The sequence below is a fragment of the Cryptomeria japonica genome, chromosome 6, assembly GCF_030272615.1.
Source record: "Cryptomeria japonica chromosome 6, Sugi_1.0, whole genome shotgun sequence".
Classification (NCBI taxonomy): Eukaryota; Viridiplantae; Streptophyta; class Pinopsida; order Cupressales; family Cupressaceae; genus Cryptomeria; species Cryptomeria japonica.
The window spans coordinates 413747518-413769797 of record NC_081410.1 but is presented as its reverse complement, the minus strand read 5'-3'; the positions used below and the strand labels follow the sequence as shown (position 1 = coordinate 413769797).

Genomic DNA, 22280 nt, shown 5'->3' with positions numbered 1-22280 from the left:
TCATTTTGAACACATTGGGGGTAACCTCCTTGTACCCCTTCTTCTCCCTGAAGCACTCCTCAACTTTCAGTCCTTCATGTTCTTCCTCCCTCCCGGAGATCTCTCCCTCTTCTAGGTTTGTTCCCAAGAAGATCCTCGAGGAGGGGGGGGGGGGGGGCTTGGGGTCAAGGGTCTTCATTATATTGAGAGTAACCTTTAGGAAGGGGTATCCATCCTCAACATGAACTTGAGAATCGTTCCTTTCCATCGAGTCCTCAACCTTGTCAGTAGCCGGAGGGCTTGGGGGGGAACATTCTGAATCGAGTCCTCATTGACAATTCCTGGGGAGGACAATTTCTCGAGGTTCTCAACATTGTCAGGAGCCGGGGGGTTAGGGGGGGGGACATTTTGAATCGAGTCCTCATTGACAATTCTCGGGTAGGACAATTTCTCCTTCTGTTTGTCCTCTGGAGATGGAGGGGCCAAACATTTAGCTATCACATGGCCATGTTTTCCACATCTTTGGCAATAAAGGGAGGCGTTCTCATAGATAATAACTTGTGTCCATTTACCCCATTTAGATTTTAGAGCGATGAAGTTCGGAAGGGGGTTGTTAACAACCACATTCACACAGAGGCGAGCATAAACAAGTATGGTCTTCTGCATCGTCACATTGTCAGCAGCAACAAACTGGCCAAATGAGTTGCCAATCCATTTGAAAATGGTATCGTCCTAGAATTCCGAAGGGAGACCAGGGAGTCTGATCCAAATAGGAGAAAGTCTGAGGAGATCAGTGCTGGGGTCAAACCCCGACTTTCACTTAGAGAGGGCTAAGCAGTGTTTGCCATAGGACCACGAACCAGAGAGGATGTAAATAAAGTCTTCTTCAACAATGAACTTGAATCGAAAGAGCCCACCCGACATAACAGAGACAAAGATGCTACCTTTTAGTTTCCATCTCGAACCAACCCATCTTCTAACCATTTCAATCGTGGGTTTGAAGGCCAATAATCTCCCCACCAAGCAGAGGTGTAGGGAGGAGGCGATATTATCCATAACATTGTCGGGGAGGCAAATTTCTGGACCATCCTCACCAACAGTGACCTTCGGCAGCTGAGTCGACAACACCGCCTTAGTGTTACCAACAAGAGCGTATTTCCAAGTGCTCGCTTGAGCCTCCCTAGACAAAAGGCCCCACACCGTCAATCTTTATGTTAATACAAAGTGTAAAAAATAAATTAAACATAAAGATGATATGTTTATGACAAAAAAATAAAAAATAAAAAATAAAAAATATATACACACCTATCCTTTAGAAAAGAGACATATGTCTTAAAATCTATAAATTCCCCTAGAGAAGAGACCTATATGTTTTAGAATCTTTAAATTTTATAAAAAGCGCGCTTTTAAAGAGAATCTATAAATTTCGCTTTCAAAAATACTGTACGGGACGGCCTGCGGCCACTCCAATATCCGTGGATTGAATCTGCACCTTACACATTTAGAAATTTAAATCGTGAAAGAGCGGCCTCGATTATATCGTCAGGGACAAAATATAGACACATTAAAAAAATAAATCAAAACATTAAGCGAACATAGGCAAATGAATAATAATTGGACAATGAGACGCAACTTTGTCCAAACTCATAAATAGATTTACTATGGAGCAAAACCATAGTTGACTTGTAGATAATTTGGTTAAAGGGAAAGGACAATGCTTATTTGGTAATGATGGAACCATATTATTGTAGTCTACCCCCAGTCCACTAGCCTAGTAGCCACCCCATTCCTGTAGCTCACCCAATTTCATTACCTCAATCTTTTTGGTTCAGATTCGAACAGCGAAAGCTTTCTACTATTTTAATGGTTAACAGGCTGCGAGAAATCCCCAGGGCGACAAGTGTGTTAAAAAAACGCACAAAATGTACACCGCCATTTGAAGCGAACATGGTGTGTCCCCTCAACCAGGGCAGAATAAGGTTTTATATACGTCAACCTTGAAGGGCAGTAATAATTCTCACGCACAAAGAGTAAAGAGTGATGGCGGAATGAGCTTTCAACCCTCGAATGAAAACAGCCCTTTGTTCAAAGTACAACCAGTGTGGGGGCGCCCGGGCCTTTTTTTATTTCAGGTAAATTCATCATTGCACGGATTAAACGTCGGAGAAGACGCAAGAGTTCCCTGTCGCATACGAACGTCCGGCGTGGATGAGACCCTCCGATGTGAGCCGCGTGTCAAATCTCCCTCGGATGCCGCTGCAAACACCGTGGACGATAAGCTCGGTATTTTAAAAAATCCAGTCAACTAATCAATGTTTATGCCAGATTTAGAGTTTTTGAGATTAAGATTAGCTGGAAGATAGAGGCTTTGCGCTGTGAGGAGCGGGGGATGGTGAAGGGGCGCCTGTCGAGGTCAGGGGTTCGAGTTTCTGTAGCAGGAGTCGAAGTTGTTTTTTTGCCGGGGGCCACACAGTAGCGATCTGAGGAGTTAGACGTTTTTTCTGTAGCGCTGCGTTATTTTGTGTGAAATGGAGACGCAAAGCTTAAAATGCATGCATTTTTTGAGATTAATTTTTGTTTAAAGCTTAAATTGCATGCATTTTTGAGATTAATCTTTGTTTAAGGAGTAGAGATTAAATAGAGGATAGACTATTTTCGGTTTTTCGCATCCTGCTGTCCGTTTCCAGGTTTCACATCTATGTTGAGTTGAATGAAAGAGTTGAGCTGTGTGATATTTATGTCGCCGTCCTGTCTCTCAACTACCCTACCTTAAAGGATACGTATTCGCTACGTCTTGTAGTGACATTGTTTCTTCTGAACTGAGGTGAAGTAGCTGTTGGCTGAGATGGAAAATATTTTGGCTGGAAAATGTTAATGCGAGGGTTTGGAGTGTACAGAGACTCAGGTATGGCCAAGTCGCGGAAGGCACCAGCGGCAGGGGAGTATTCATTGGCATTGAAGAGGCGTGAGGCTTCGCTAGATTTTAAGGGAGACAGAGAGGAGAAAAATAAGGCGCACGGAGGTCGCTTTCGCAGCCCTCGGTTGAGTAGAAAGAGCGGGCCCGGAACGCCTGTGCCGTGCTGGAAGCTTTACGAGAATCGATCTTATGATGCCTTTGCTCGTGGTTCCGGGAAAAGTAATGATAGTAAAGTGAACGCTTCAAGTAACAGTAATAGTGGCAAGCGAAGAAATAGTAGCAATACTGATTCTTGTGTAGTGGTTTCTGCACGAAAACTGGCGGCCAGTGTGTGGGCGCTGCAGCAGCCTCAAGATTCGCGGAGGAAAAGTGCCAGCGCTTCGATCTCATCGACTATTCATCGCTTGAAAAAGCAAGGCTGCAGTGACCTGCAGGATTTTGAGGTCTTCATTATTACTGTCTTTTATTTATTTCGGCATATTTTCTTTAATGCTAGTCAGATTTAGAATAATTTCAGCCTCTGGGTGTGTAAGCATGGGATCAATGTTTCTATTGTGTATAAAATATGCGCGTTAAAAGATTTTTGTTCTCCATTATTAATATTTTAGGAAATTTTTGTTAGTGTCTTCCTGAGGATTTAAGTAAACCGTCAGTTATGTCTTTTTGGCTGGTTCGGATCGTTTGGAAGTTTGAGGCAAATCTGTGCTTGGACAGAACTTTTTTAGTTTATTTTCCGGTAATCCATCTAACTGATTTAACGTCCAATCTTAGCAGTGTCAATTGTTTTATGTTTAAACAAGTCGATAAACTTAGCGGAAAGCTTTCAGTACCAGTCTAACAGAATTTTTCCTTCCAAAGATCTTAAGGTTCTGGTTGCTTTTTTAGTTTTTCATTTGCGGGAATCCAGTTCATATCACTTCAAGAGACAGAAATGTTACATCAGTCTTACGAGATAGTTATGGGGAAGTTTTCTCCCTTATAAAAGCCAACGCACTTAATATATGTGCTTTGTGCTTAAAGAGACGTCAGGCTTAACATCTTTGTTTTTAAACTTAAATTTGCCTTTGACAAGCAATGTCGACTCTCACTTACACGTCTTGAACTCACATAAACTGAAAAGAGGGGTTTTTCTGAAACCTCAACGTAGGATTTCTTTTCCGTGACGATATACTGGTTTCGACTCCACCTATTGGCAAAAGAGTTTGCAGATATGCTTATGTAGGGAAATTGGAACGCATTTTTGCAAATTTTGCCAAATATGAGCAAAATTCCAAGGGCTTTAGTAAACTTAGTGTTTAGGTTTACTAGTCGTTTGGCCTAAAAATTTTCTGGACTTTGTTATTTGAAAGTTTTGGGGAAAATCTCAGCACAGATAATTTTTTTAATTTTTTGATTCAAAGGGTAAGTTTGCAACGCTCATTTCTGAAGGATACAAAAGCCCGTGTTAAAAAACTATTGCCACCTTAAAATGTTTAAAAATCTTGAAACTCTGATGCGTGGAAGAGCTTTTTGATAAAATTATAGAGTTTTTGTGCCTGAATGCTTGTTTTTCTGAAATTCCATAGAATGGCCATTAATATGTAGATTTCTATTTGAACAGTTTTCTACTCTAATTTATGAAAGCTTGCCCCAAATGTTATTGTTCACTTTGTTACATACACATTATAGTAAAACTATGCTCAGAGACGCTCTTTTTCAGTAGTTCTCTCCAAATTTTTAAGGAGGCGTATCATAATGTAGATTTTGCATTTGCTTACTAAGGGTTCAACTTAACAAGAATACACAAAAATGTAACTTGGAATGCCTGTAGTAAGAGCATGGAAGAATGTGAGGGGTTCTTTCGACACATCTAGGTTGAATATATATAGTTCCAAGTGACATTTCTTTTCAAAACTCCATTGTCTTTGGATATGATACATCATCTTACTTTTTTCATCAGGGCAAGCTTTTGTGAGCACTTAGTAGAGATTAGTACACATTCTATACAAGCAAACACACTAGAAATTATTGATCTGGAATATCAAAAGTCACAACTTAAAATTCCACATTAATATAAAAAAGACATAACTTTTATAAAAATTGACATATTTTTGCAATCAAGATTTGGCTTTCCCTGTTAAAATAATTCATTTTCAGACTTTCAACAGAGAGCTGTTCTGCCATTGGTCTGCTGATATAATTGGTTCTGTTCCTCTATTTTGTGTTCGGAGTGGACATTTTGCAGTTCAGTTCCAACAAATACGTTTTGACTGCAGATTAGGAGAACAAAGGTTCAAACTTTTGTATCAGTAGGTATTTAAACTTGCTTATGTTTATGTAGAAGGGAATAATGGGATGGTTGAATCTCGGTCATTGATAGAAAAATAAAATTCAACCAAAACTTTCTGGGCTATGTAACAACCACCTAAAACGACAGGGAAAACAAAGGCCAAAGCATAAATAACAGCAGTTCACAAAATTAGAGCATTTAGCCTTACGAAATATATCTTTTGTATTGAGGTGCACAACAAAGTTTTGCGTGCCAATATGAGTACCGATGTCCAATACATACTCAACGATAATAAATTACTGACGTGAAATATGCTATCAGGCATTGCGTAGCTAACCGTCAATCGAAGCTCATCATACATCTGGTCTGATAAAGCAAAATCTGAACTCATAATGATTGATTACTAGTTATGCCTCCAGAATTGAAATTGTACACGTTTTATGGTTATATAAATGTAAATAATACCTATTTTTTTTGTTGATCCAAATTTTCTCTATTTTCTTTCAAGTTTATGTTGTCTATTTGCACTGATGCAGTCATGGTTGGAGGGTCCAATGAAGGACTATCCAGCCATGCAGCCTAATACCAAAATACATACATAATACAGAGATATCACAGAAAACAACACTACTTTCTTATTTATATAAGCTTGCATGATTATCACCATGGTTACTACACTTTACTATAACCATTCAAACACAAATTACACTACCAAATAACGTCAGAATTACACTAGTCTAATGACTTCCACTATGTTGCATTATTATCTTCTTCAAGATTGCACTCCACATTATGCTCCTTGTTCCTTGCTCACGATCTCCATTTCAGACCTCACAGTCTCACTCTTTCCATTCTACCTCTTCCCTTACTTTCATTCGATCCAAAGCCCATAATATATAGCATCCACAAGTTTTCCCAATGATCTGCATCAGCTATAAGATTGTGCAAAATCCAATTCCACATGTAATATGTCGTCAGCCAGAAATAACCAAAAAAAAAAACAAATTGAAACGGTAAAACGGTGGAGAACCTCCATGTGGTATACCACATACATCCTCAACAGTTAAACAAATCCTTACAAATACTCTTTTATTGGTGCAAACTGCAAACTCCAAATAACCTACTATAAATAGAAACAATCACAAGTGTACACAATTATCTACCTGTAGACGCTCTCAAACCAATTTATGATCTTTTACTCATCTAAATCACCTCAAACATTAACATGAAATTCTTCAACAATAATTCAAACTATGCTCAAAACTGTGATAGCCAATTTTAAATTTTGGTAAATTGTGCTAGCTATCTCTATTACAGATTGGTAACCACAAATTCATAGACAAACAAGCAACTGAAATATACCATATAACCACTGTCCTCAGAACAATGCAGGATTTCCACGGAGCCCAAGAATGCGCTCCCATTATGCACGTTGCTGAATATTTTGTCTATCTGCAGATTCCTTAATCTTTTAGTCCTCATGTTTTACATTTTTAAGTTCTAGAGTTCTACCCATAAGTTATTTCCGTATCATCTCTTTGCATTGACTAGAATATAATATTTATGCACCAAAGTAAGGCTGCATCGTCTTGAATCATGTTGTTAGATTCTTCATTGGCTATTTTCCTGCTTTGTCATGAGTGTGTTTGAAACTGAACAGCTCTGTTTTGTTTAGATAATTCCTTACTCACAATTTTTTCTTTTTGAAATGAAGTAAAAATCTGATCATGTAAGTTGGCAAAATGTGTTGTTTATTTCTTGATGCTTCTACTTGATAATGGAATGCAGTTTCTATTATTATTTTTTAATTTTTCTACAACATCTCGTGTCTTGACTCGGAAATACTGGTGATTTCTGGAAATCACGTTCTTTATCATAAATAGCCCTTGAGTATTGATTCCAGCAGATGGAAAAACACAAGCCATATGCATCTTTAAGGTTGTATTGTGCAGAATTTAGGAAATGTGGTTTCCTGTTTTTATTTTTTACAAAGTTGAAGTATAAAGAACATTTTAATTCACATAATTAGTGTTATGACTTGTGATTACTGACGATTTCTGGAAGTCCTGCTCTTTCTCATATGTAGACTGCCCTTGAGTATTGAACCCAGCAGCTGTGAAATTGCAATCCTCGAACCTTGTAAGGGTGTACTGTTTAGTTTCTAGGGGGTTTGGTACTCCGTGGAATCATGGATAATGCCAATTATCAGGTTCAATGGTCTCCATGCTCAAAAGATGTATTTGAGGCAGTCTGATCACGATGTCTTATATTCTGCTTTTAACACTGCCAATGTCACTTTGCAGCCCCTGGATGCTTATGCGGAGAGTTCATACCTGTATAAGCTTGCTCTGATGAGGTCGACTAATCATGGAGCTTTAAGGAAAAAGAATGGATTAATTCCTCTTTCAACTGCTGTTTTAAGCAACAAGTGCTATCAGCAGGTATTTCAATTTCCTTTCTTGTGTACTGGTGTCTGTATCCTGTACCCACCCTTTTAACAAATCTTCTTGTACGGGGTGTTATTAATGCATAGGGAAATGTTCATAATCAAGTCTCAAAGCTGCATCTATTTTCTTGAATCTTTTCATGGATTGTGACCCAGCTGTAATTTTCTCTAGGTCGATCCAGTTAAGCAAGCTACTGTAATCTCAAATCCTGAGCTGGAGAAGGCCACAAAGTGGGACTCGGGCGTTAGAAAGACTTCAGAAGACGTTTTCAGAGCATACCACCAGATCAAGGACCTAGAAGATCAACAAACTACAAGTGAGTCTCTTGTCTTGGCTCTGCAAAATGAGCTGGCAAAAACTCGTCTGCAAGTGCAGGAGCTAGAGCGTGCAGAGAGATCCTCCCGAAAAGAAGTAGACTGTTTTCTGAAAAAAATTGCAGAGGAGAGGGCCAGATGGCAGAATAAAGAACAAGAAAGGATCAGGGTAATGATACAAAAAATGAAAGAAGAGTTGAACAATGAGAGGAAAGCAAATCGAAAGATGGAAGTGCTTAATGGAAAACTGACAAAGGAGCTTGCAGAGACGAAAATGACAATAATGAGATCTTTGGAAGACCTTGAGAAGGAAAGGAAGGCAAGGCAGCTCATGGAAGATGTTTGTGATGAATTGGCAAGAGAGATTGGGGAAGACAAATCTGAAGTAGAGCAGCTAAAACGTGAATGTATGAAAGTTAGGGAAGAAGTCGAGGAAGAACGTAAAATGCTGCAGATGGCCGAGGTGTGGCGTGAGGAAAGGGTTCAGATGAAACTTGTAGATGCAAAGCTTGCACTGCAAGAGAAGAGTCTAGCTTTAGATAAACTGCGAGGAGATTTGGAAGGTTTTATAAATTCGAGAATGGCATCTCAAGGCAATGGTATTGTACATGATGCTGCTGCAGATGTGCGAGATGCTAAATTGCTCAGGGAGGCTGCTTGTTCAATACAGGTTCAAGATATGAAAGAGTTCTCGTATCAGCCTCCAACTTCTGAAGATGTTTTCTCTGCTTTTGGAGATTTACAACAATACACCGGACAGAATGACTCATCTGATGGTAGGACTGGATGGGATCCAGAGGATGGTTGTTACAGTCCCAGGAGCCATTCCTCTAAGATTCTTACTGTAACTCCTGAGACCCATGGATTCAATAGAAATTTGATTAGAGGCCACCAAGATAAAAAGGGCAGAGGGGGAGACAGACAAACACATTCACAGGATGATGGAGTGAAAAGAAGAGAAGATGGTGATGAAGAAGAGACTGAATGGGACTATGCAAGTAGTGGGGATGAGGAAGGATCTAGCAATTCTTTTCAAGAGAGCAAAACCTCTTTAAATGGAGGTGAAATGGATGGTAGCTTTTCAGAGAGTGAAACGGATTGGGAAGAGAACAAAGACTCAGCTGTTGTCATCACAGAAATTGAAGCTTACTCTCCTAAAGCAGGGCAATTGAGGACCAAAGGGCACCTTTGGGGGCCAAATGCTGGTAAGGGAGAGTTATATAAAACAATCTCCATGGAGAACAATTTTAACACGAAGAGCATGGTCACAATGACCTCACCTGGCCAACAGTCTGTGAATGGGGTGGTCAGTCCATCCAATGGTGGAACGTGGAGTTCATCAGATGCAGGCAATCCCCATATTGCTAGAGGCATAAAGGGATGTGTAGAGTGGCCTAAGGGAATCCAGAAGAACAGTCTGAAAGCAAGGCTATTGGAAGCAAAGATGGAAAGCCAAAAATCCCAACTTAGACATGTCTTGAAACAGAAACACTAGGTGGCCACAAACTTCCAAAGATGAGTGCGTGATTGACAGAATATTACACTCGTATCTGATGTTGGCTATTTAGCTATCACTGAACTTCAGATATGGAACCATCCTTTTGCAAAGTGATCATCAGTGCATGACAATACGTCTACTGCAGAAGTCTGGAACATCAAGCACACCTATGCTATGGAATCAAACGCAATCCCTGGCGGGGTCAAGTTTGATGTAATTTTGGCTATCTACTTGCAATCATATTTGGACAGTCTTTCTGTTACTTGAGATGTATTCTTGTTTTGGATTCAAGAATCCCATCTTCTCCTTTCATGGATTCTAGTCTGCGCTTTATAGCAGATTGGTGACAATAAATCCAAACTAGCTGTGCCATCGGAACATGGGGTACAGTCGCAACGGTAAGCAACTAAATTGTATTTAATAATAAAAATTTATTTTTTAGTAGAAAGCGGGAAATCTAAAATTTTAGGACCTTATATTGCTTTGTTGCTATCTTTCTAAAATTAGATTTAACGTTAATGATAAATGTGCTTAGACATGATCGCCAAGCTGAACAAGAAGCTTGGATTTTCTGTATATTCTATGAAAGTGAATAATTAGTGATGTTATTGGTAAACAACTGCATCGTGCATTGCAAGTGTCGCAAAACTACTCTCAACAAAATTGAAAACCCTCGATAGAATTTGGAGGTCCTTTTGTCTAAATTTCTTTCTGGAAGCAGAAAATGTTATTTACATGTCATGTTCATCTCTGCTACCAGACATAGCCGCTAGTCAGACCTGGTAAATTGAAGAGTCCAAGTTTAGTCACTTTCCATCGATTGACATGGACACTTCTGGAAGGAGGAGAGGCAAATCGACGATAGACTAGAGAAAAGGGCTGAATGTCGCTACACCCGATGGCCTCTTCTATTTTCATAACCCCATTTGATCTATGTATAGGATATTGATGGCATCTGGGCTTAATTATAAATAGAAAGTATGTTTTTTTTAGTGTATAAAATTATGGTATTTTTTCTAGGATTTAATTGTAGATATTTTATTCATATTTTATGAGTAGTAAGGAATGATCTATTTTGATATTTTCAGGGTGAAATATTGAGACTATTTAGAAGACCTTCTATTCCAGCATTATTCTAACTCAGATGTATTTAACCTTAAAAGTCACCCCAAAATCAAATGCACTTCCAAATGAAAATATTCACCAAAAATAAATTGATACGCTCATAGAATATAAATGAATGAAGTTAGCTTAACAAACATACAGTTAATGCTGGTAAAAACATCATACTTAATTCCATTCTACCCATCACTCTTCAATTATAATTTATAAACATTCTCCTTTTGATAGTCTTTGCATCTCCTATTTGCTTAGGTCCCTTTTTGGGTGCGTCGGTTGAAACTTCTCTGTAGTAAGTGCCGGTTTAAGAATTGGTGTTGGATTAAATTTGTTGAAGAGAACGCTTTAAATATCAAATTAATTAAATGCCTAATGTCTAGATGCGCTGCTGACAACCACTGAAGCTCAAGGAATTGCTCATCGCTCAAAATTGTAGACAGAAATATTTAATATCTTAAAGGCTAGATTGTATTATCCTCATTTCATTGCCATTTCGTATGATAGGAGCCCCCAACCTCTTTCTTCTATCGTAACTACAATTGGATTTCAACTTGTTCTCTGCATTTGTAACCACTCGCCTATATATTGAATTTAATAGTCCAATTATTTCTTTATCAGCGTTCTTTGCCATGCTCACTGTGCTGTAGATGTAACTTTCAAGGGGTTTTTGTCCGTCTGTTCTGAACAATGGTTTTGAGTTAGGCCTTTTATATCAGTCGTTGAACCGTTTAGTTGTTTTCTGTGATTTTAAAAAAAAATTAATTGTTTTTGGATTATATAAATGTCAATCTATATATATATATTTTTTTTTTCATCAAATAAGTCGATTATCATGTGATGAGTAAGTAAATATCTAAATTAAAAAACAAGAAGAATGAAGTTTGAGACAATTTATGTAAGGAAAATCGAAAACAGTTCATATAATGGTAAATTGAAAAATGATGTTGTCTTGCTCGTGTGAGTTGAGTTATAGAGTGACAACATGAACACACCTGTCAAATTGAGTTATAGAGTTGCAATGATTTTTTGACAGGTAACTTCATAGGTTATCTCTATCTTGATAAGGAGGAGGTATTTTCCACAGCAAGTCAAACTATGATATTGCTATCAAGGTTCAACTGTGTAGTTTTTGAGTCAAACTTATGACCCATGTTTCATGAGTAGTGGTTCATAAGAACCCATCTCTCATGAGAATGAATGGTCCACTTAGCACTTATTGCATCTAGGTGATGTTCACAAGGGTGAAGCATTGGGACTTCCCGGGAGGTAACCAATCTTAGTACTACTCCAACTCAAAAACTTATTGCAATTTAAATCAATTTAAATCACAAATCAGATTGATAATTCATAGTTTAAAGCATGAAACAACACCACATTAATAACACACAACACCAAGATTTTTGACGTGGAAAATTCGGTTAAGGGAAAAACCACGGTGGGAACCTCCCCACAATGAGATAATGCTTTGTTAGGAGTAAATGAAATATTACAATGGGGAATGCACATGCATTCAGGTACACTACCTAGAGCTCACTGTTCAAACAAGAAACTCAGAAAGGCTACAACCCATAGGGAAGGCTCATTGAATTACAAAAGCATTCATACAACAATCCAGATTACATGAACTGTGAAAATCACATCTCCATATGTCTGCATACAGTTTCGGTTAAGCTCATTGTCAAATCTTTTGTGCAACACACTTCTTTGCACAACTTCTCTTCTATTGAATGATTGATACAATATTCGCACATAGCATGATCACACTTAATGATTATTACATTCATTTATACACGTCATCAACCTATGTTTCAAGGTCGGCTAAACCCTCAACACAAATAACAAAATAATAACTTCACACGCTACAATGATACATGTAGACCAAAACAATGTCGGCTAATAATTCACAGTTTAAAGCATGAAACAACACCACATCAATAACATACATAACACCAAGATTTTTGACGTGGAAAACTTAGTTAAGGGAAAAACCATTGTGGGAACCTACTCACAATGAGATAATACCCCGTTAGGAGTAAATGCAATATTACAATGGGAAATGCACATGCATTCAGACACACTACTTAGAACTCACTGCTCAAACAAGAAACCCAGAAAGGTTACAACCCTTAGGGAAGACTCACTTGGGGGAGGGGGAGAGGTAGGGGGAGGGGGTGAATCAGTTTGCTCATAAACTTATTGCAATTTAAACCACTAATTAGATATGATAATTCACAATTTAAAGCATGAAACAACACCACATCAATAACACACATAACACCAAGATTTTTGACGTGGAAAACTCAGTTAAGGGAAAAACCATGATGGGAACTTACCCATAATGAGATAATACCCTGTTAGAAGTAAATGAAATATTACAATGGGGAATGCACATGCATTCATGCACACTACCTAGAGCTCATTGCTCAAACAAGAAACCCAGAAAGGCTACAACCCTTAGGGAAGACTCACTGCCTTACAGAAAGTCTCACTAACTTACAAAAGCATTCAAACAACAATCCAGATTACATGAATTGTGAAAATAACATCTCCATATGTTTGAATACAGTTCCGATTAAGCTCATTGTCAAATCTTTTGTGCAACACACTTCTTGGCACAACTTCTTTGCTATTGAATGATTGATACAATATTCGCACATAGCATGATCACTCTTAATGATTATTACATTCATTTATACACGTCATCAACCTATATTTCAAGGTCGGCTAAACCCTCAACACAAATAACAAAATAATAACCTCACACGCTACAATGATACATGCGGATCAAAACAATATCGACTAATAATTCACAGTTTAAAGCATGAAACAACATCGCATCAATAACACACATAACACCAAGATTTTTGATGTGGAAAACTCGGTTAAGGGAAAAACCATAGTGGGAACCTACCCACAATGAGATAATACCCTATTAGGAGTAAATGAAATATCACAATGGGGAATGCACATGCATTTAGACACACTACATAAGCTCACTGCTCAAACCAAAAAACTCAGAAAGGCTACAACCCTTAGGGAAGACTCACTTGGGGGGGGAGGGAGGGTTGAATCAGTTTGCTCAAAAACTTATTGCAATTTAAACCACAAATCAGATTTGATAATTCACAGTTTAAGGCATGAAACAACACCACATCAATAACACACATTACACCAATATTTTTGACGTGGAAAAATCAATTAAGGGAAAAACCACGGTGGGAATCTACCCACAATGAGATAATATCCTGTTAGGAGTAAATGAAATATTACATTGGGGAATGCACATGCATTCATGCACACTACTTAGAGTTCACTGCTCAAACAAGAAACCTAGAAATGCTACAACCCTTAGGGAAGACTCACTGCCTTACAAAAAGTCTCACTGCCTAACAGGAAGTCTCACTGACTTACAAAAGCATTCAGACAACAATCCAGATTACATGAACGGTGAAAATAACATCTCCATATGCCTGGATACAGTTCTGGTTAAGCTCATTGTCAAATCTTTTTGTGCAACACACTTCTTTGCACAAATTCTCTGCTACTAAATGATTGATACAATATTCGCACATAGCATGATCACTCTTAATGATTATTACATTCATTTATACACTTCATCAACCTATGTTTCAAGGTTGGCTAAACCCTCAACACAAATAACAAAATAATAACCTCACACACTGCAATGATACATGCGGACCAAAACAATGTCAGCTAAGACATAGTTTGGACCTAAATCAACACCACAAATATGAAACACCTCCAAGAATTATGCCTTGATCATCCGCAACACGTTACCACATCATGAATGCCACATAACACGAAGAACATCACCGGACAAAGAAAATCTTCAATAATTCACACAATAATCAATGCGGACCACCAATACACATAAAACACGATCTATAAACATTCACAAGCAACGTGAATTGCACAACAACAACTGCAACAACTCGAATTACTAGAATCATTATCATCTCTCTACTGGAGCTCAAGAACACTAACATAACTGACTATCAACCCAAAAGATTTGTTTGTGGATTTCCAAATCATGAACCAATCGAACCGAGGACACACATCAATGTCCATAATACATCCCACACATCCGCAACTAAAGATATTACAATTCCAGAGCAACATAGAGCACAAACCAGAATATCAAATAACACGAACTGAATAACATCCTTTATACCAGACCTCATAACTCAATCAAACATCATGCAGACCTTTGCAAATGGGAATGAGCCATCTACAGGCAACATATAAACAACCCTTTAATCCACATCAACTCATCTGCAATACACAGACTAAATCAACTCATTCAATATGACTGCAACACTGGAATACATAGAAGAATATGTTGACATAAATGACAACACACTATTCTAACAAACTTCCCAACAATATCCAACAATCTCCCCCTTTGGCATTAATGGCAACATATGAATGTGAAAAACAATCTCTGCAAAGAAAGAAATCAACTCTCAACAATCTCCCTCAAAATCACAAGGATTAGCTCCCCCTTTGGCAAACAACTCAAATCATAAATCCAAAAATGCTTAAGGGGTTTTCAGATGCTTTTCCCCCCCTTTGACATCAATGACAAAGGCTCAGGAATCAAGATTCTCTCCTCAGAAATCTGTACATCTGAACCACTTACTACTCCCCCTGAGTAGCAGCCTCACTCATCAATCCGGATCACGAAATATCTCAGTGAAGTTCACCAGATTGATGCAAATCCATGCATCTTAGTTCTCTTCAGGAGGGGCAATCACCTCTAACTTCTCTCTAAGACACTCAAAAGTATCTTTAGGTAAAGGCTTCATAAAGATGTATGTAATCAGTTCCTTTGTAGATACATACTCCAATCTGACTTCTTTCTCATTCACCTTCTCTCTCAAGAAATGAAACTTGATTGATATATGCTTTGTTTTGGAATGCAACACCGGATTCTTCAAAATATTGATAGCACTTAAATTATCATAGTATATAACAATAGGTTTATCATAAATAACTCCTATATCCTTCAACATCTACTTCATCTAAATTACCCGAGTACAATTGCTAACAACAACAATGTATTCAGGCTCTGCAGTAGATAAAGAAATATCATTCTGCTTCTTACTTGCCCGAGAGACCAACTTCTTACCCAAAAAGAATGCATTGATCACCAGTAGTACTCTTTCGGTCATCAACATCACCTGCCCAATCAACATCTGTAAAAGCACTCAAGGTAAAATCATCATTCTTAGGATGCCACAAACCAAAATTAACTTTCCTTTTCAAATATTTGAATATCCTTTTTATAATAGTAACATGAGATTCCTTAGGGATCAGCTTGAAATCTAGCAACATGACACAACATTCATTATATCAGGTTTAGTCTGAATTAAATACAACAATCCACCAGTCATAGATCTATATCTGGTCTGATTAGCTTTCGGAGAATCATCACCCTTTGTCAACTTACATCTAGTCACCATAGGTGTACCAACTGGTTTAGAGTCTTCAAAACCAAATTTATTCAACAATTCCTTCACATACTTAGACTGAGATATGAAAATACCTTTATCCAACTGAGTAATTTGCAATCCCAAAAAGAATTTCATCTTACCAATCATAGACATCTCAAGTTCATTTTGCATCTCTTTAGCAAATTTCTTACATAGGCAATCATTTCTTCCAAAGATAATGTCATCAACAAAAACTTTAACAATCAAACTGTTATACTGATCAATCTTGAAATAAAAATTACTATCAACAGTACCTTTATTGAATCCAAGCTTCATCAAATATTTATCCAGTCTAGCATACTAGGCTCTAGGGGCTTGCTTCAATCCATACAATGCTTTCTTCAACTGACAAACCATGTCCTTTTCATCTGTCAACTGAAATCCATCTGATTGCTCAATGCATACTTCTTCCAACTCACCATTAAGAAAGGGTGATTTGACATCCATCTAATAAACCTTGAAATCTTTGTGAGCAACATAGGTAAGAAATAATCTAACAACTTTAGTTCTATCCACCGAAGCATAAGTCTCATCATAATCAATTCCTTCCACCTGTGAATAACCTTTACAAACAAGTCTAGCTTTATTTCGAACAACTTCACCCTATTTATTCAACTTATTTTAAAATACCCATTTAGTTCCAATTATATTTTTATTCTTAGGTCTGGGAACAAGAATCCATGTATCATTTTTCTGAATCTAATTCAATTCTTCTTCCATAACTTTAATCCAATTTTCATCTTTACATGCTTCATCAACATTTTTAGGTTCAATCTTAGAAATCAAACAATTTTTTTCCAGCAAGTCTTCTCCTAGTCATCACACCTTTATTCTTATCACCAATAATTTGATTCTCTGAATGATTCAACCTCACATACCTGAGAGTTTTAGGATTTTCTTGAATTTCAGGCTCTTGAACTCTTTCTTCTGCACAAGCATTTGCACCTTTCTCTTCATTCTCTGACTTTTCCGGTTCAATCTGAACTAGACTTTGGGTCTGCACTTGTTTTCCTTTATCTGACAAGATCTGATCTGTCTAACATTACCTTCATCAGCCTTCACATTAGCACTTTCAACTATCTTTCCCAATCTTTTATTATAACACTAGTAGGCCTTACTTCTAGTAGAATAACCAAGAAAAAATCCTTCATCACATCTATCATACAACTTTCCAACATTTTCATCTCTTACATGTAGCATTTACTTCCAATTTTTTTGAAATATCTAACAGTAAGGGCATATGACCAAACCATAACTCATAAGGACTCTTACATGTATCACCTCTGATATTTACTTGGTTAAGAGTTTATACTGCAGTACTCACAGGTTCTCTCCAATACACATGCATAACATTTCCTTCAATCATAATGGTTCTAGCAGATTCTTGAACTGTTCTATTATTTCTCTCTACAAAACCATTCTGTTGTGGTGTCCTAGGAGAAGATAACTGTCTCTTAACTCCATGCTCTTCACAATATGCATTAAACTCATTGGAAGTGAAATCTCCACCTTTGTCATATCTCAGACGCTTCAACTTCATTAATCCAGTCTCAGTTTCAAGTCTAGCTTTGAAAATCTTGGACTTCTCCAACGCTTTAGACTTCTCCCTTAAGAAGGTAACCCACATCATTCTCGAATAATCATCAATCAGCAACATGAAATACCTATCACCATGCAAGCTTCTCACTCTAGAAGGACCACACAGATCATTATGCACAAGATCTAACAATCCATTAGAATTATACTGTTTTCTCTTATAAGTAACTCTTGTCTACTCCCCTAATTGACATTCCTTACATACCGGATTAGAAGGCTTTATAAACTTCGGTAGATCTCTTACTTCTTGAGTAGAACTTATCTTAACCATGCAATCAAAATTTACATGACACATTCTTCTATGCCATAACCAATTTTCATCAATCTAAGCAATCAAACAACTTTTACTACTAGTATTCAAGTGAAAGGTATTACCTTTAGTCTTTGTACCTAATGCAATCTTAGTTCCAGAGCTACTCAAGATTTCACATTTGCCATTCTTGAATTGCAACTTATATCCCTTATCAACCATTTGACCAACACTCAAAAGTTTATGGTTTAAACCTTCAACATAAAACACATCATCAGTATTGTGCTTACCATCAAGAGAAATATAACCTCTACCACAGATTACACAAGCTTTGTTATCACCAAATCTTACTATACCACTATCATACTTTTCCAAATTTACAAATTTTTTCTTATCACCTGTCATATGATGAGAGAAACCACTGTCAATTACCCATTCATCTTTCTCCTCAACTTTAGTAGCCAAAGCCTTCTCCTCATTAATGCAACTTGTAGAATATGTAGTTGCAGGATTATCTTTCTTGATAGAAATGAACACAAATTTATCTCCTGAATTTCCCTTATCCGACTCATTATCTGTCACACCTTCATCAACAACATAATAATACTTCTTATGATATTTATGATTATATGGCTTCTTAGGATTTCTCTCTCTTTCCGGACACCTCGATGCAAAATTTTCTATCTTATTACATGAAAAACATTTAAGAGGTAACTTTCCTTCATACTTACCGACACCTTTAGGCAATCTTTTGGCACTAAGTGCTTCAAGCTCCTCAAACTCTCTTTCTTCATCTTCCATCTCTTTCATCTCTTTCTCATATCTAGATACTCTTGTAGAAATTTCTCCAGGATCATATCTTTGCTTCTCGGAAACAGTAGCTTTGAATGTAGATTCAATCTTAGGAAGAGAGTCTCCAAACTCACTTAGCTCAAAAACAACAAGTTTACCAATTAACATGTCTCTTGTCACATTTGTCACAATCCAGATCCCATCAATAACAACAACTTTATGTTTGTAAGAAGGAGGCAAGGATCTCAACACTTTAGCAACAATCTTAGATTCTTTTAATAGTCCACCGACACATTTGATTCCAGACACAAGCTCATTCACTTTCTGCATAAAACAAATAATGTTCTCATCTTCACTCATCTTCAAGTTCTCATATTTTCCCTTCAAGCTTTGCAACTTAGCAATCTTCACGTGACTATCACCTTCATGCAAGGTCTCCAATTTTATCTAGATTTCATGAGCAGCCTTTAAGTCCATCACATTAGTCATCTCAGAATTAGATAAGGCACTCAACAATGCTTCTTTAGCTCTAATATTGAACTCTGCTTCCTTTATCTCATCCGAAGTAGTAGGACCATTCTGAGGAACATTATATACATCTTAGTAATCTTCCAGTACTCTTCTCCAATGCATCTCAAATGACATTGCATCTGCCTTTACCAGAGAGTGTAGTTTGTTCCAACAAATCTTAGACTATCCTTCTTGAAAGCAAAGGTTGCCATCCCAGATCTCCTCAAGCGGTTAAGCTTCTTCCAGAGGATCTATCTCTGATACCAATTGTTGGCAACAATGCAACAAACTAAGAGGGGGGGTGAATTAGTTTGCTCAAAAACTTACTGCAACTTAAACCACAAATCAGATTTGATAATTAAGAGTTTAAAGCATGAAACAACACCACATCAATAACACACATAACACCAAGATTTTTGACGTGGAGAACTCGGTTAAGGGAAAAATCACGATGGGAACCTACCCACAATGAGATAATACCCTATTAGAAGTAAATGAAATATTACAATGGGGTATGCACATGCATTAAGACACATTGCCTAGAGCTCACTGCCCAAACAAAAAACCCAGAAGGGCTACAACCCTTAGGGAAGACTCACCGCCTTACATGAAGTCTCACTGACTTACAAAAGCATTCAGATAACAATTCAGATTATATGAACTATGAAAATAGCATCTCCATATGCCTGGATACAGTTTTGTTAAGCTCACTGTCAAATCTTCTCTGAAATACACTTCTTTACACAACTTCACACAACTTCTCTGCTACTGAATGATTGATACAATATTTGTACATAGCATGATCACTCTTAATGATTATTACATTCATTTATACAAGCCATCAACCTATGTTTCAAGGTCAGCTAAACCCTCAACACAAATAACAAAATAATAACCTCACACATTACAATAATACATGCAAACCAAAAAAATGTCGGTTAAGACATATTCTAGACCTAAATCAACACCACAAATATGAAACACTTCCAAGAATTATGCCTCGATCATCCGCAATACACTACCACGTCATGAATGTTACATAACGCGAAGAACATCATCGAACAAAGAAAATCTTCAATAACATGCAGAATAATCAATGTAGATCACCGATACACACAAAACACGATCTAGAAATGTTAACAAGCAACATGAATTGTACCACAACAACCACGACAACTCAGATTACTAGAATCATTATCATCTCTCTATCGTAGCTCAAGAACACCAAAATAACTGACTGTCAATATAAAAGATTTGCTTGTGGATTTCCAAATCGTGAACCAATCGAACTGAGGACACACATCAATGTCTAGAATACATCCCACACATCTGCAACTAAATATATTAAAATTCTGGAGCAATACGGAGCACAAACCAGAATACCGAATAACATGAATTGAATAACATCCTTAATACTGGACTTCATCACTCAATCAAAATATCATGCAGACCTCTGCAAATGGGAATGAACCATCTACAAGAAGCATACCAAAAACTCTTTAATCCGCATCAACTCATCTCCAATACACATGCTAAACCAACTCATTCAATCTAACTGCAACATTGGAATACACAGAAGAATATGTTGACATCAATGACAACACACTATTCCAACAAACTTCCCAACAATATCCAATAGAATGATATGTAACAGAGGAGAAAAGTAGAAGATATAGAAGAGGTAAAAACAAAGACTTGTAAAGAAAGATAATATAATAGAAAGGAGAATTGTACAAATATGTCATATATATGATGAATAAATGTCAATATCCATATATATACATGAAGTTGTTTATTCTTCATTCAATGTTAACCTCTTATCCCTCTCTTGCTTTTGAGTTTGGGGTATCGATTAAAGAAATAGAGAATACTTTGTGGATTAGAACTTTGATATGTGACCCCCCATTTTTCTTGCTAACATTACTTTCTTTGGCAAATTTTCTTATAAATTGTGACACTCTTTGTGGTGTCAACCTCGTGAGAGGGAGACAAACATCAAGGGAATGGAGAATGGAAAGGGGAGGATCTTTGAAAGGAATCCCTGAAAGGAAGTAACCTATAAGAAAAAATTACAAAATGATTGCCATGAGATGAAATAAAGGAGTAGTGTAACACCAAACCAAAAACATCCATGGCAAAAGGAGACAATAAATGTTTTAGGGAGATTAAGGAATAAATTGAGCTAACAAATAAAGTTAACATGGAAAGCCTAAATGGTGAAGAAAGAAGATAGACAAAATGTCGAGAAAGAAGAAAGACACTATAGGAAATTGAAAAATGTGAAAAAGAAAGAGTGAACACACCAATGTGGGTGTTGCCAAGCACATCGAGGTGGGTGTTGTTGAAAGAATAAATATTTTTGGAAAGAAACACGAAAACTTTAGAACAATTGACTTCACAGTAGAAAAAATGAGAAATTCTAACAAATTTGGAATAGTATAGAAGAATATGGGGAGTCTAAGAGGTTATTGGTGGAGGATTGTAGAAGCAATGAGGCTCCAACCCCAACACATCTCTAAAAATATAGTAATTAGTCTAGATATATTTAACATAACAATCAAATTAGATGATAGATTCTTGGGATTTCTAAAAATTACAGAGAAGATTTTATCTATTAAAGAAGATAATTTGGAAGAATTAAGTCGAAGTATCCAGAAGTTAAGGAGAGAAGAAATAGAATAAGATGACAAATACATGCTTAACTTGGAGGAGTTGTCAACATCAACTAATGAAATGTCATTATAAATAAGAAAACTTTATTGAAAATTATGAAACAGTTGTATGAAGAGTCACTACCACCAAACTAGGGCCCATCCCCTATGCCCTATAAAACAAGAAGAATATTGGTTGAAGAAGTCTTCCAATAGGAAAAAAAGAGTCCCCAAGAACAAATTCTAGTAGGATGTGAAGAAATTCTAGGCAGATAATGCTTTGACATTTAAGTTAGAAAGAGACAAAGGGTAGAGAAAACAAACTTGTAACAATCAAGAGTATTAAAAAGGAGAAATAACCTCAACCTATCTGCAGATCAAGAGGTAAGAGGAAGACATACATAACATGGAGTCATCAATCAAGT

The 22280-nt window shown here is 37.1% G+C and overlaps 1 protein-coding gene across 1 annotated transcript; it reads left to right on the top strand.

The window, feature by feature from the left end:
• The first annotated feature begins 1762 nt into the window (after nt 1–1762).
• On the top strand, nt 1763–9872 carry LOC131039216 (uncharacterized). Its single transcript, XM_057971914.2, has 3 exons — nt 1763–3339; nt 7469–7606; nt 7784–9872. Exons 1-3 carry the CDS (start codon nt 2848–2850, stop codon nt 9419–9421), a joined length of 2268 nt encoding a protein of 755 aa, XP_057827897.2. The 5' UTR covers nt 1763–2847; the 3' UTR covers nt 9422–9872.
• Nucleotides 9873–22280: the final 12408 nt, after the last annotated feature.

What these genes read in the sequence shown, in the direction of transcription:
- LOC131039216 (XM_057971914.2), top strand. Translation starts at nt 2,848, where the DNA reads ATGTTAATGCGAGGGTTTGGAGTGTACAGAGACTCAGGTATGGCCAAG. An exon ending in GTGACCTGCAGGATTTTGAG is followed by an intron (nt 3,340 to 7,468) that starts GTCTTCATTATT and finishes GTCACTTTGCAG; the next exon opens with CCCCTGGATGCTTATGCGGA. An exon ending in GCAACAAGTGCTATCAGCAG is followed by an intron (nt 7,607 to 7,783) that starts GTATTTCAATTT and finishes AATTTTCTCTAG; the next exon opens with GTCGATCCAGTTAAGCAAGC.